Here is a 16097-nt window from a genome sequence, read left to right as displayed (position 1 = left end):
TGACAGCAGCATAAATATCTCCACTCCGCGGTCTTACTGTTGCTGTTCCTATAGTGAGTCATTTCCAACATGGCGATTATTCTACATGGGCTTATATTAACGATTAATGGTTATAGGAAGCATAGTACGCCAGATTTACTCTACCCCTGAATCTGTGAGTACATGAGGGTGGTATTTAGGGTCCCATTTACCAAATACGATTATCCTAAACTCTGATAGCAAAATGGGAAAAAATTGGAGATTAACTTTTCCGGCAACTGCTTAGCGGAGCCTTGCTGATTATCAGACGACCACGCTTGCACACGGTGCGCTGTGCGCACTTGTGAGCCATCCGTGTGAAGGCAGTCAGCGGAAGGCTAGCCATTGCTGACTGCTCTCAGAGTGATTGACACCCTGCGACTGTTGGGGGCGGTAACCCTCCAATTTCTGGGATATCTCCTACAAAGAGGCTGCATGGGAATGTTTATTTGCAAGAATTCCCCCACAGTTCATTTGTTCAAATCTTGCCTTGTATATTGTATGTTGCCTTGTATGTCTACAATGTATCGTAACTCTATTTGGTCACGAACCTTTACACAGAGCCCTAGATTAGACAGTATAGGCAAATGCCAAGGGCATCTAAAAAGCCTAGGGGCATCTGAACAGGCTGGACATTTAAATTCTAATTAGCAATTTCGGGCTGTAGCTTTGTTGCCGGTGCAATAAAGTTTTTTTGAGGGTTTCATTGTGGTGTTGTATACGTGACATCACAAAACTGAGACAGGCAGAGCAGAGGTGCGACGGCGGCTGGGGGGGACAGAAGTCTGTAGGCTGGAGAGACACAAGGTGGGGATGAGGCTGTGTGTGGGATGGGGAGCACAACACTACAAAGCCACGCCCCTTTGCTGAGACCACACCTCTTCTGCAAGACCATGCCAGACAAAAAAAACTTCCCATCAACACTATTTTGCAATATCATTTTAATTCACCCTGGTGATACAGACCGGTCAATTGACTAGGAACAAGTGGCAATCATGAGGTGTGAGGCACTCTGGAACCTCACTAATTCCTCCTGAATAAAAGGCTACCTATGATACATATCCACTCTGCAGGCGAGGATACCGCCACAAGAAGCAAACCTGCCAATCATTCCAACCCCACCATGAAAAACTTAATTATTTGCCCAATGATGCAAAAAAAAGTGTTTTTTTTTATTCCAGAATATTGAAATTACTAAATCTGAATACTGAAAATAAATTTATTTTTGGCACATCGGTGCTCAGCTAAAAAAAAAAAAAAAAACCTTCTGCGGGCTGCTTGTCTGTTAACGCCTTCGCAAAATATTTAATTAGCTGAAATCCTCCAGAAAGCGGATAATTTAAAAGCAGCCTCAGCCCTGATTGTTTTTGTGACAATGTGATAATTGCTTATAGCGCAGCTCTCCCAAAAAACATCATCCGCCTGTCATCTCCGGAACGCAGTAGTACTTAACCCTTTGAGTGCCAAGCGAATCTGTCAAAATAGGTGTGACAATTGCCAATCTAACATTCATATTGATCATAAGGACCTGTGATGTCACCTTATGCAGGAAATATAATCTGTTTTTATTTTTGGCACATTTTTTTATTTGAATTTATTTAACACATGTGAGCGACGCTGGCATTCGTAGCTGATATTTTGCACGGCTCTCACCGAGATATTGGCACTCAAAGGGTTAATAAGTTTAAAAGGAGCGGATGGGGGGGTGTGGCTGGTACGAGGGAGGGGAGGGGTGCTGGATGCAGGCAGCATCTCAGACCGTCAGTGAACCCTTGGCTGTGAATCAGACTCCTGCTCCCTTTATACTGTATTATCTGTGTGCAGCTTTACTAGACACACTGGTCTGAACTGAAACCTCCCAATGACGTCAATGGGGCAGAGAAATTAGAAGGAAGCCAGACAGCTGCAATGCACCCAGTCCGCTGAGGGCTTCTTTCTCACAGGGTGACATCCGAGACAGCTACCATCAATCAGCCGATCTGGCCTAGCACCAGATTTCTGCCTCTGTTCCTGGCCAGCCTGCCCGCACTGCAAATAAGCGCAATTAAAAGCTTCTATAAATTGCCAAATAACACGCAAAGGGTTTATTCCGAGTGTAATACAACCATCGCCCCAGCAATAACACGGCATTCCTACATTACATCCGTCTTTAATAAGAGAAAGACAAACTTATTATTATTATGGATATTAGTATCATAGGGTCAACAAAAGAAAGGTTGACATGCATTCGGTAGACCACTGAAGGTCGACATGCATCAAGGTCAAAATGTCGATATGGGGTTAGGTCGACAGGGTCATTATGTCGACACAAGCATTAGATTAACGTGGGCTAGGTCAACAGTCAAAAGGTCGACATGTGGTTTAAAAAAAAAAAAAATTATCCAAAAAAAAAAGTGCACTGCGTCCCCCCGCCACGCCCCAGTGGATGGTAGGGCATGAAGTAGCGCATGTCGACCTTTTGACGGTCGAACTTGCCCGTGTCGACCTAATGCGTGAGTCAACATAATGCTCCTGTCGACCTAACCCCATGTTGACCTTCAGGTATGTCGACCTTGACGCATGTCGACCTTCCTATTGTCTACCCACCGACCTCAGCGCTGTGAGACAGTAATGCTAACCACTACACTATCCGTGCTGCCCCAAAACCAAGTGATTGGGGGGTTTCTTTTTTTTTTTGTTACTATTTAAATAAACAGACTCTGCCAGCACCAAACGTAAATCACGGTTTTACCCTTTGAGTGCCAAGGGAATTTGTTAAACCGGTGTGAAAATTGCAAAGCGAACATTTTTATTCATCATAAAGACCTGTAATAATGTCACCTTCTATAGGAAAGATCATCTTTTTTTTTTTTTTTTTAACAAATGTGAGCGGCGCTGGGATTTTTAGCGGATATTTTGCGCATCTTACACAGAGATGTTGGCACTCAAAGGGTTAAACTCTACGGCGTTTATTGACTAAGATGGGTTTTCTATTGAAGATGGGATATTGCTATTCTCTCTTTTATCTTCTAGAAGGTGATAAATAAGTAGATTCTGATTTGTTGCCCATAGCAACATCCCATGTGAAGTACAACTCCCATCTTAGGAAATAAACCCCTGCCAGTCTGTCGTGACCGTCCACTTCATACTTGACTTGGGAGGATCTTGGACATCAGATGGCACTTCTGGACCCACGGAAGGGTGGGCAAGTCTCGCTAGGTAAAAGTGAAGTGGTCGGACTGGGGTCCTAATGACGCGATGGTCACTCCACTGTAACCTCAGCATTGCATAACGGGGGTGTGGCCACAATGATGTTATAGTGCAGCCACGCCCCCAACCACTATGGCCCGCGTCACATACAGTATGATGTTCCTGCCCCTATATTAAGCCATGCCCCCACACCACACTCTACTATGCCAATCTGGCTGCCCCCTCCCTCAGGACCTCCATAATGGGCTGAGCTGCCACTACAGGGGGACGTATTGGGGTTGGGGCTTATTTTCTCCCGACTTTACCTTAATGGCCCATATTCAACTGTTTTCGCAACGGTAGCCACTAGAGGGCGTCCAACAGAGTTACTCAAATGCAGCTCAGTTCTGGGCGCATCCGGCTGTTAGCGCCGGCATTTCAGCTCCGAGTAGCAAGCTGGAATTCGCAAAAAAAAAAATCACCTGTTTTTGTGCAACAGGCACATTAGTTTGGTCGGGTTTAGTCGCTGTCATCACAGACCCACCCTGAACACGCCTGCGTTTTTCTGACACTCCCAGACAAAGTCCGATCACCACCCACAAACGCCCGCTTTCTGTCAGTCAACCTCCGGCCGCAATGCGTGTACAATTCATGCGCTAATTCTGACGCTGTGTCGGCTCACGCGATGCGATCCGTATGCAAGTGCCGTCATTCGATAATCGATAGGATTGTGAATTTGCACAGCAGTGAAAAGGCTCTGCCAGGCCCGAATTGTTAAAACAATTGTCACAATATAGTTCCTTGGAGAAACGCATGTTAACATCTGCAGCAGTATAATGATAACAAAACCGAAATTCCTTTTATTAATGTTACTTTTAACTTTATGCCACATGTGTGATGTAGGGGCAACTACAAATGGGATCAGCATCGATCCCTCCCCAGCCCCCAAGGACCCATTATGTAGCGTTTGATCACTGAGCAAGAACTGTGTCATAATTGATATTGTGCCATTAAGGCCTGCGGACATCGTTATATCAGCTATGTTACGATGGATGCTGTAGTTGCTAAGGCTGTATCACGGCTTCTGTGGTAATTATATTCTGTAGAAAGAGCGATGGTTACAGGCCGCCTGATCTGATTTACGCCCATCAGCGATGTTTTGGGATTGTGGTATTTTAAACTTCAACACATTCAATCGCTTTCGGATTGCGACTGCTCGGGGCGACTGTCACTGGGAGTAAGGGTCACCTTGTGCTTTTGTCTGATGCTTTCTCTGCTCAGCGGTGACCCCGGGAAAGCGAGACCCCCACTCGGTTCTGCCTTAGGAGAACAACAAAGGGTGTTTGTAAAAAAACTCCTTTCCAATTGTATTACTTAATAGGGATCCCTTAATTACTTCTATTGAGCAGGCTGCCAGCAATTACATAAGGACATCTGGCTGCATACCTCCCAATGTGTCCTGGCCCAGGGGAAGTTGGCAGGCGCCTCTGCTACGCACAGAAAATAAAGGGTGTTTGGGGGGGAGGGGGGGGGAATAACGTCTCCAACTGTTCCCCTTAGATGGTTGGGTAGTTCTGTCCCCAGGCGAGATCTGAAACCGGTTCCGTCAATGAGGGCGAGCTGCTGATTGGAGGAACACATAAACTTACAGAAAACTAATATTATAGGGGGGGAGGGGGGGAGTAATAATAATTAGAGCTGCAGAACAAGGAGAAACTAATGTGTTGTTCTCCGCCTAATAATATAGAACAATAGGGGCTTTGTCACCGGTATTATGACATAAAATTGGATGTCTGACATTAGAAGTGCTACCTGTCTATCTCCCATTAGCAACATATGCCTTTAGTTATATTCTAATGCTCTGATAGATATTATGTATATTAAGCTTGGATTGGACAGATGCTCCTGTGATGCTGATGTCATGTGTTCATTCAGAGCCAATCAGGGGCGTATTAAGAGAGGAGGGGACCCTTGTGCCGACTCCTCCGGATGGGCCCCCTGAGCCGCATTGTGTATTAGCGTCTGCGCACAAGAGCGCTCTGAACATGCGCGGATCTCAGTGAAGTGGCGCGTTGTAATGAGAGCTGTCAGCTAGATGATGTCACAGGAATTGTGTTGTCATTTTGCGAAGTTCTGCACAATCACAACTCCCGTTTGATGGCAATTTGCTCATAATCCAGAATGTCATGACGAGTGGTCAAATGAATTGCAAACTCCCTCTTTTCCACGACAATGAACTTAATCCCCAAAACAACATTTCCACTGCCACTAAAGGACCAGCTGACATCATGTCACTGATTCTCTCATTAACAAAGGTGAGGGCATTGATGAGGAGATCACTCTGTCATATTGATTGAGTTACAATACCAGATTGTAAACTTGTAATCATTGTTCTTCCTTTGTTAACCATGGTTACCTGCAAGGAAACATGTGCAGGCATCATTGCTTTGCACAAAAAGGACTTCACAGGCAAAAATACTGCTGCCTGTAAGATTGCACCTCCATGAGCCATTTATCGGATCATCGAAGAACTTCAAGGAGAGATGTTTGATAGTTCGTGAAGGCGGCTTCAGGGCACCCAAGAATGTCCAGCAAGCACCAGGATGTCATCTAAAATTTATTCAGCTGCGGGATTGGGGCACCGCCAGTGCAGACCATGCACAGGAATGGCAGCAGGCAGGTGTGAGTGTATCTACATACATGCACAGTAAGGTGAAGACTTTTGAAGGTTGGCCCGGTGTCAAGAAGGGCGGCAAAAAAGCCACATGTTCTCCGGGGACAGACTGATATGCTGCAAATGGTACAGGGAATGGCCTGCTAAGGGGTAAAGTCATTTTCGCTGTTAAGAGTGTTGGTGCATCTGGAAAAACGCTTGTCCGGAGAAGGAAAGATGAGCGCTACCATCCGTACTGTGTCATGCCAACAGTAAAGCATCCTGCGACCACACATGTGTGTGGTTGCTTCTCAGCCAATCGAGTGGCCCAGAAGTTGATTGACAGTTGCCAGGGCGAATAGCAGTGGTCTTGAATAAGAAGGGTCAACACTGCAAATATTGCATTTCTTTTAAACTTAATAGAATTGTCAATATATGCCTTTGACACTTCTGCAATTTTACTTTAGTAACCATAAGAACATCTGCCAAAAAGGTCCAAAAACACTCAAGCAGCAAACTTTGTGAAAACCAATACTTGTGTCATACGCAAAACTTTTTACCATGGCTGTACAATCACTGATAGAAGTGATGTTACAAATGATTAGTGCTACATATAAATAAATACACCCCTAAATCTATCTCTTGCTCCACTTGACACCCAGAATGGTGGAGGTGGTTTAATACCCAACCAATTTTGCAAATCAGCCCTGCAAAGTTATGGCATGACAGAGTTCCCATACCAGATGTCCATTTGGATAATGCTTGGATTGCGCTAAGGCTGCACAGAAGCCAGAGTTTTTAGACTTGCAGCCTCATAGGTAACATATATAATAATATTATAATATTTAGTTTCCAGGTCAACTATTTCATACCAAGCATGACTGCCACACTGACGAGTGCTGTGTGGATATGACCAGCATGGTGTTGGTGTGGCCAATGCTGGTGTAACCAGTGCTTGTGGGTGTGGCCAGTGACATTTGGGAGCATACACCCCCTACACCCCCTACACTGTCAGCTTCACTGTCTCCGAAAATAAGCAAAGCTGTAGGAAATTGCAGCATTTAATGAGGAAAATAGAAATACAATTCTAATACTTATGACTTATGTGATGATGGCCATATTTTTAAATGGAGGCCCGGGGCTGTAGTCCCATCCATCCCATTGTCAATCTGGCCCATCATCATAGCCCCCATCTTTATAATGCTGGTAACTTGGGCATTGCATAGCGGGGAGGAGGGGCTACAGTCATGCCTACGGGCCCATGCACTGCCCACCCCCTGCTGTGGTAGGGATAGTCATTTCCAGCGATGCTTGCCATCAATGGCAATTCTGCAACCAGCCATCGATAGTTTTAGCTATCGATGGTCATCCATTCTCTTTGACTTGTTGGCCCATAGGCCAATCAGAATGTGGGGGCAGGGCTTCAGTGTTGTCACTATGCTCCCTGTCCCGTCACCTTGAGAAAAAAAAACATGGTTTCTGCTGCGCCATTGATGTAGGGGACCCATCTGTTCTCCCCCATCAATGGCAAAAGTATTCAACATCGGCCATAAACCATCGATGATTTTGAATCATCGATGGTCAATGGCCATCCCCAGGTAATGCCAGTCCAGCCTTTTGGGAAGCCCAGCGTGAAATCTGTAACGCAGGAGGCCCCACAATGAGCTGTTTGTCCTCACGTACAATACTTCTCTTAAGAGGCTGAAGGATGTTTAATTTAGCATGAGGAGAATAAGGGAAAGTACAGGAGCACTTGAGACACTGGAAGGCAGCAGTTATATGGAAATAAGGGTTACGGGATGAAACCAGGCGCATTGTGCATCTATTTATTTTGGATCTGGAGACGCTCTCTCTCTCCCGTTGCCAATGAGAAGGTAGACAAGAAATAAAGGCCGCAAGTCTCATTAGCCGGGTCGCCAGGGACACAGAAACTGCCGAATGGCGTCGGGTATCGGGTGTTACGCGACCACCTTCTGTGGATTCCTTCAAACGGATTCTCAGGTGTGTACAATGGTGCGAGGGCCTGCGCTGAATTGACGCCAAGGGTTTGTTTGCTTACTTTCCCCAAACAGACGTCACACGGCTCCAATGTACACATCCAACAAGAGCACAATACACAGAGGAATCCCTCAGCCCTGATGGAAAAATGGAGCGGCCTGACATGCTTACAGTGACATGAAACTACGCCAGAGGTCACCTGCGACGCGCAGACCGTCCCCTTACCCGTGTCACCTGGATATAGATTTCTGCATCATTAGGACGTTAGGGGACATTTGTATCAATTATCAGATTTCAGGCCAATATCTGTCATTTGTTATCACCACTATTCCCTGTGCGTTCACTCCAGGCGATTTTAAAAGGGAAAAACTCGCCCTGTCCGTTTTGCGGCTCCCTGCTAAAACAGCCGGGCCTATCCGTCCCTGTCGTCACTCTTAGGAGCACTCCGGGAAAGCTCAGCACCTACGTAGGTGCCGGGTACGACCCCAAAAGAGACGGTGACATCAGCACATGTCAACATTTCCATGTGTCGACTATAGCAAGATGGCGTTGATCTAGACATTGTGGAAGATATCTGATATGGTCTGCATTTCATACATTTGGAGGTGCCTTAATATTGGTGGGTATTATTCACCTGAAATCAGCTGTTTTGGGGAGGGGAATAAGGGATATGCTACAAATGAATAAATAGGCCCCCTAGGGGAACTTATCAAACCTTCAAAAGAGAAGAAGCGGATGCGTTGGTACTTGTTTCCTAGAACGGCGCCCACTAAGCTATTTGCGTAGTGGGCTATTCTGCGTAGGGAAATCGCATGGCATTAGGGCCATTTTAGGGCCATGCGATGTGCGATGTACGATGCGATTTTCCTATCTAATTTATTCACTGCTCTCTTAGCCCTGGGCCATCGCATCTGCCGCAAAATCGCATTTTTAATCGCATGCGATTTTATAGGGTGTGTGATGCCATGACTTTAGGTGTCCAATAATATGATTGTATGTCCCAAAAATAGGTTTAACGCACCCCCCCACTATCCACGCCACCCCGAAGCGTGGCGAGCGCAGCAAGCCCCGCGAGGGGTGGCGGAACGCGTCCTCCGACTTTTTCATTACCCCACTATCCACGTCGGCGTGGAGTTGATTTTATATAGTGTGGTGAGTGCAGCGAGCCACTGAGCCCGAAGCGTGGCGAGAGGACGTGGTATACATGTAAAGTATGTAGGAAATCTGGGCGCCGTTCTAGGAAACAAGTACCGATGCGTTGCCCATAGCAATAGCAATATTCTGTAAACGAAGAACTACATTCTATTGGTTGCTATGGACAACTCACCCAGAGGCCAAGATTAGTAATGGCTAACCTTGACACTCCAGCTGTTGTTGAACTACACATCCCAGCATGCCCTGCTAGAGTTTTACTATTTTGCCATGCTAAAACTGATGCAGGGCATGCTGGGATGTGTAGTTCAACAACAGCTGGGGTGTCAAGGTTAGCCATTACTGTAGTAAGCACCATCTCATGAGCCCTCAGCAGATAATTAAGACATGCACAGTGCCTCCTGCACAGAAGCCTGAGGCAGAATGTTCCCAAATCTCCGACAATGGGCGTAACATAATTATGTTTTATTTAATAAGTTATTTATACAGCACCAGAATATTCCATTGCACGTTACTATCGAGAACAAGCCGTCATGATACATAACTGGGTAACGACAGACAGATGCAGAGGTACGAGGGCCCTGCTCGCAAGCTCACACTCTATATTACAGCGAACAATCGCATTTCCTCAGTGACACTTCCGGCATGACAGTGACACTGCACCCTGCAATGGAGACTGCGCCAATGCGTCCTCAGTACTATGATATTAATGGAAGTATATTTACCTGCTCTCCGGGAAGTTACGGGAGACTCACGGTTTACCGTTTAGTCCCCCGCAAACCCAAAACAGTGGGCGGATCTCCCGCAGTCCCACCTACTACCAGTAAAGATGGGGACATAATACCTGAAATCACAGGGGGGCTAAAATGGCGCATTAATTGGCATTTACTACCATAACGCCAGTACCCAATCCGGACCCCCGAAGTAGCCATCTGTATATTCTCTCTGCGCTGTTGGCAAGTATAATTGTAAGCGGATTTTTTTTACTGTTTTGGATGCCATCCCTTACTGTAAGTAAATGGTTCCCTTTTTTGCCTAAAATCATGCTTGATTTATCTGCTTTTGCAGTCAAATGAAATTGTGGTGTTCGGCCTACACTATGCACAGTGCACCTATATATATCCAGCGTTCCAAACAAGGGGCGAGGAGGCGTGCACCATGACCATCCAGACACAGCTAGTGTGCGAGGAGGCGTGCACCATGACATGCGCTGTACACACCACCCAGACACAGCTAGTGTGCGAGGAGGCGTGCACCATGACATGCGCTGTACACACCACCCAGACACAACTAGTGTGTAAGGGGGCGTGCACCATGACATGCGCTGTACACACCACCCAGACACAGCTAGTGTGTGAGGGGGCGTGCACCATGACATGCGCTGTACACACCACACAGACACAGCTAGTGTGCGAGGAGGTGTGCACCATGACATGCGCTGTACGCACCACCCAGACACAGCTAGTGTGTGAGGGGCGTGCACCATAACATGCGCTGTACACACCACCCAGACACATCTAGTGTGCGAGGAGGCGTGCACCATGACATGCACCATGACTACCCAGACACAGCTAGTGTGCGAGGGGCGTGCACCATGACATGCGCTGTACACACCACCCAGACACATCTAGTGTGCGAGGGGCGTGCACCATGACATGCGCTGTACACACCACCCAGACACAGCTAGTGTGTGAGGGGGCGTGCACCATGACATGCGCTGTACACACCACCCAGACACAGCTAGTGTGTGAGGGGGCGTGCACCATGACAGGCGCTGTACACAAAACCCAGACACAGCTAGTGTGTGAGGGGGCGAGCACCATGACATGTGCTGTACACACCACCCAGACACAACTAGTGTGTGAGGGGGCGAGCACCATGACATGTGCTGTACACACCACCCAGACACAGCTAGTGTGCGAGGGGGGCGTGCACCATGACATGTGCTGTACACACCACCCAGACACAACTAGTGTGTGAGGGGGCGTGCACCATGACATGCGCTGCACACACCACCCAGACACACCTAGTGTGAGGGGGCGTGCACCATGACATGCGCTGTACACACCACCCAGACACACCCAGTGTGTGAGGGGGCGTGCACCATGACATGCGCTGTACACACCACCCAGACACACCTAGTGTGCGAGGGGGCGTGCACCATGACATGCGCTGTACACACCACCCAGACACAGCTAGTGTGCAAGGGGTGAGTAGGCGTTCACCGTGACATGCGCTGTACAAGAAATACAAGTTGCAGGTGTGATCAGGTACACAATAATTCCACATAGCAGCAACTTCACTAACAGAGGGCTGCAAAGCTGACAAAATGGCAGCAGCGTGTCAGTAACACATGGGATAAAGCAAGTAAGGCAGAGAGGTCACGTGCCCAGGCCACAAGTAAGAGAAGTCTTGTTTATTTATTCTCGTTACTGATTTCTGTACGTGTGGGTTTTCAGTTCTGTGACAATAGGCCGAGCCTCTGTTTTCACATTGCATTTAGTGTGTCCGCAATAAAGGTACCGTAGGCGCACAACTGTGATTCACTGCTGAGTATGCTAGTGCCATATAAATAAATGACAAATAAATTAGAAACAAATAAAAAACTAATATGTAGGGGCCTATCCTATATAACCTCTATGGGGACTATAGCGTTGCTCCATTCCAGCTGCAGAAATTACTGTTATGTGGTTCCGTCACTTTGGTAACTAACTAATGTATTAATAATCCGTATTTATGTTGTTGAAAGACGCAATCTGACACAGCGAATGCGCACAGCGTCAGACACAGCAGCTGGAGGAAGGCCGCAGGAAAATGGAGATTTCTGTTCTGCAAGTAATATTATATATGCATAAAGAACAAGAAGATCACCGCGCAGAACATTTTACCTCATGTTGCTAGATTTGCTTATAACAAGTTTGCATTTTCTGGCTCCTCTTACACCATCGATATTGGGGGTTTTCACATTTGCACAAGCAAAAGAGGAACTAACTGGTTTCTCAGAAACAGATGACTTTTTGTTTACATCAGGCCTACAAGTCCTGCGATGTCTCTGGCAGAGCTGACGCGCTGTAAACCACCTCACGGCGCGCGTATTTAGAGAACCGCCATCTCTGCAAGCGATTTGCGGCTTCCGAGGTACACTTTGTCCCGTAACGTTGGCGAGTGCAGCGGGCGCAACCTGCTAATCTATGTCACTGAATGTACACGATCAAACCACGGATATCACTTCAGAACATTCTTCAGTGACACAGATGTCAACGCAGGTAGTGGCGTCACAGGCAGCAACCCGCTGCAAGCTGGATCAAACTGATAAACAAGATCTCCTGAAGCACGAGACTGCCTCATATCTCCTCTGACACGGCGACACTACTGAGTACACGGAATCAGCGCAGGCATGTCCAAACTGTGGCCCTCCAGCTGGTGTGAAACTACACATCCCAGCATGCCTTGCCACAGTTTTTAGCATTCCCTAATAGCAAAACTGTGGCAAGGCATGATGGGACTTGTAGTTTCACAACAGCTGGAGGGCCATAGTTTGTCCATGCCTGGCCTAAGGGCTCCTGAATACACACACACACTGTATAAACAGGTTAGTGTAGTCTCGGCCTAGGTTGCATAACCGATAATCCCACCTGGACTGGATCCCATGATCAGCTGACCCTATCGTCATGGCCACCAACAGAGCTGACATCAAGGTGACTATGGCAGATACGGGTGGCCATAAGCAGAACATGTTAGGGTGCAGGGCCCAAGCATCTGACACCTGTTGAGATGCGGCAGCTGCAGTTGGCTCCTTAGGTTTAGTCTTGTTTGCCTCTTGTTACAATAGAGAGGCAACACACCTTATATAACAGATAAAACCTGACTTTCTACAGAGAGGTTACTGATCTCCTTGGCTGCAAGTTGTCAAATCATATCGTCTGGCTTCCCAATAACGCACGGCCCAGCTGCGATCACGCCACGTTCTCCGACGAAATCACCGATAAATACGAATTAGATCCGTTTAAAGTCCGCCAGCCAGACGTGAAAAAGAACGAACACCCTTTCTGTGAGGTATATCTACCCAAGCGGACCCTCATAGATCACTGGGGAACGGGACAGACCGTCCTGAACTCTGAACAACCCCCCTTGCACAGCTGAAATAAGCAATGTACTGATGATGCATGACCCGTCCACACACACAGGGTGACTTGTCTGATACAATCAGATGACAAGTGAGCAGAGACAGGTGTCCGTTCTCTACACGTACCTATCAAAGTGACATTGGGGTCTGTGTAATAGACGTGGGGCTGGATGTAAGTGTAACAAAGTGAAAAATAGAGAGCTCCTAAATGTCATGTTACAGACTGAGTTTGAAAAATGACAGTTAGGAAATGATGAACAGTGGTCATGCTGAATTTGCAAGCATGGCATCACTAAAGGCAACCCCCGGATTGGGCCCGATGCTTTCAGTCCTGCGTCCCGATGGTTACAGCTGAGATGCATATCGAAACTGCACGCAGATCCACTGTCTGGGTGGTAGCCGTTGCACCGACGCTGGCGGCCATGATCAGACGGCACCACACCGGGGTCGGTGCAATGTCTTAGGGCGATTCTTTGTGCGCACAGCGTCGGACTAGCACCGCAGCAAGTTGACGTTTCAATAGGAAGCCCATTAGCAGAAAGACATTGTGGGGTTGCGGCAAAAGGCGCAGCAGCAGCAGAAATATTATCCCCCAGCTGCGGAGGGTAGCGTCTGTGGTAGGCTGATCCATCTTTCTGTTGGCGAAGGGGGCATTGGCTTAATAGGCGACACTCCAAAATCCGTTTGGAGTGTCGACCTTGTCTGTTGCGTTTAACCCTTTGAGTGCCAAGTGAATTTGTCAAAATTGGTGCGAAAATTGCCCAGCAAACATTGTTATTCATCGTAATGACCGGTAATGTCACCTTATATAGGAAATATCAACTTTTTTTTTTGCAGAACATTTTTTATTTGCATTTATATAACAAATGTCAGCGACGCTGGATGAAATTTTACAAATCTCTCACAGAGACGTTGGCACCCAAAGGGTTAAATGACACCTACCGCATGCACTATTTTTGGAAGGCACCCCGGCTATTGTACTCCAACATATACACAAACGTACGCACATTAAATTACTATACAAGTTTTGCAATGTACAAAAAGCACATGTTCCAGATACCAGGGTGCCCGACTGAGACTGGGCAGCTGTTAGTATAATAAATACAGTATATATATATATATATATATATATATATATATACATATACATACGCAAACACACAAATGCATATGTTTCACAGTGTACAGGACATGACTTTTTGGTCCCTGTCACTCGCTGCCAGTCACATACCAGATCCACGAGTGTCGCCGGCTCGGGAATTCCTTCACAGTCAGCATGTCCGATGCTGGGCACTCCTGCGGCCGCCCGCTCAGGTTCCGCCGTCCCCCCCGGCAGGTGCTGCTGCTGCTGCCCTGCTGTGACCTCACTTCTCCAGTCCCCCCGAGCTGGGAGGCGACATTGGAGCCGGCGGCGGCGTCCTGCTGTGAGCCCCGAGCGGAGGGTAAGTCAGGTGCCACTTGTGTACTTGTACTTATCCGAGGAGGAGGCAGAAGGGTCCGGAGCTGAGGATTCTGCATGGAGCCTTTCCCGCTGGTGAGAAGTTTATGCAGAACTCCGGGGCTGTGTTTTGTGACAGAGCCTTTGTTTCTTTTTCCAGGTACAAGCCTTATAAGTAAAGAACAGGACGCGTTTTGAGGTCATCTCTGCCAAAGTCCACATGACGGGGATTAATCCGGCGAATATTTCATTTTCTCTCTGCTCCTCGCATCATGTCAGGAGCTGCCGCGCGTCCTGTTTGACTAGTTCTACATTGTTTAACCTATTGAATGAGAACTCAGCAACACCTAACACATGGGATCATATTTCCTGAGTGACAAAACCCACAGGCACCCGGCTAGTAGCAACTGTACAATCGTGATCTCCAAAGGCCTGGAGTGCAGGGGGGGCTGGGGGGTAACCCATGCAGTGCCGGATGGGGGATGCAAGTGGTTCACAGTAATACCCCTTTTAGACATACTACCCGGGAATTAAGCTGCATTTTGACTGCTGGGTCATTTTCCCGGGTGCAGCGGGCACCCTTTCACACTTACAGCAGCAAATTACCGGGTGAAGCAGTTCTACCCAGTAATTTGATAAAAACACAGGTTTTTATGTATGAAAGGGTCAACCTGGGTCTTAAATCCTGGGTCTGTAACCCAGCTAAAAAGGAGGGTCGGAGACCTGGGTTTTAACACCGGGGTTGACCCTTTCATACATACCAAAATCCCAGGTTGATGCGCGTTCATGTGCAAAAACCTGGGATTTTGCTGTATGGCTGAAAGGGGTATTACACAGCGGGGCAGTACGGACGGTGTAATGGTTAGCATTATTTCCTCACAGCACTGAGGTCATGGGTTCGATTCCCACCATGGCTCTAACTGTGTGGAGTTTGTATATTCTCCCTGTACTTGCGTGGGTTTCCTCTGGGTACTCCGGTTTCCTCCCACAATCCAAAAATATACTGGTGGGTTAATTGGCTTCCAACAAAATTAACCCTAGAATGTCTGTGTGTGTGCGTGTACATGTGGTAGGGAATATAGATTGTAAGCTCCACTGGGGCAGGGACTGATGTGAATGTTCAACTATTCTCAGTACAGCGCTGTGTAATATGTGTGCGCTATATAAGAAACAGTTAATAAATAATATAGGGGGGGTCACATGCGTCCCCCCTAGGATGCCTGAATAATGCCATGCAGGGATGATATTTTTTTTACTGCTGCGGAGCACAGACTTGCAGATTATTCTACTTCTCTGTTTGGGAGGAAACCCACTGACCTCAGCGAAACATCTGCTTAGCCCTAAGTGACGATGGGCTTCCGGCTATTGGGAGGCTTTGCGCAAACCTCGGAACTGAATGTGACACGTGTGTTCTGTCGGTTCCTGGGACTCTGCCGCAATGCTGCCACAGGAACGTGTAACAGATATGTAATGCGGTGCATTGGGGCCACGTTTAGTCAGTCTTTTTCTGTCTTTCTTTGGGGCCCATTTAAGAAGGATCGCAT

General features: G+C 47.3%; 1 protein-coding gene across 3 annotated transcripts in view; it reads right to left on the bottom strand.

Moving 5' to 3' along the window:
• The window catches only part of PDE4B (phosphodiesterase 4B), a 338958-nt gene that overhangs the window by 116975 nt on the left and 205886 nt on the right, over positions 1 to 16097 (bottom strand). Inside the window, exon 1 of one of the 3 annotated variants that reach the window (XM_083157703.1) lies at positions 14347 to 14892. The exons of the other annotated variants lie outside the window; for them this stretch is intronic. Within the exon in view, the coding sequence (XP_083013829.1) occupies positions 14347 to 14633 (287 nt within the window). The 5' untranslated portion in view covers positions 14634 to 14892. Of the gene's footprint in view, positions 1 to 14346; positions 14893 to 16097 lie in introns of those variants that run through there. 3 annotated transcript variants of the gene reach the window in all.

Source organism: Crinia signifera, chromosome 8, assembly GCF_055691185.1.
Source record: "Crinia signifera chromosome 8, ASM5569118v1, whole genome shotgun sequence".
In the NCBI taxonomy this organism is placed as follows: domain Eukaryota; kingdom Metazoa; phylum Chordata; class Amphibia; order Anura; family Myobatrachidae; genus Crinia; species Crinia signifera.
The sequence above is the reverse complement of the archived record's forward strand: the minus strand, read 5'-3'. Positions and strand labels throughout refer to the sequence as shown.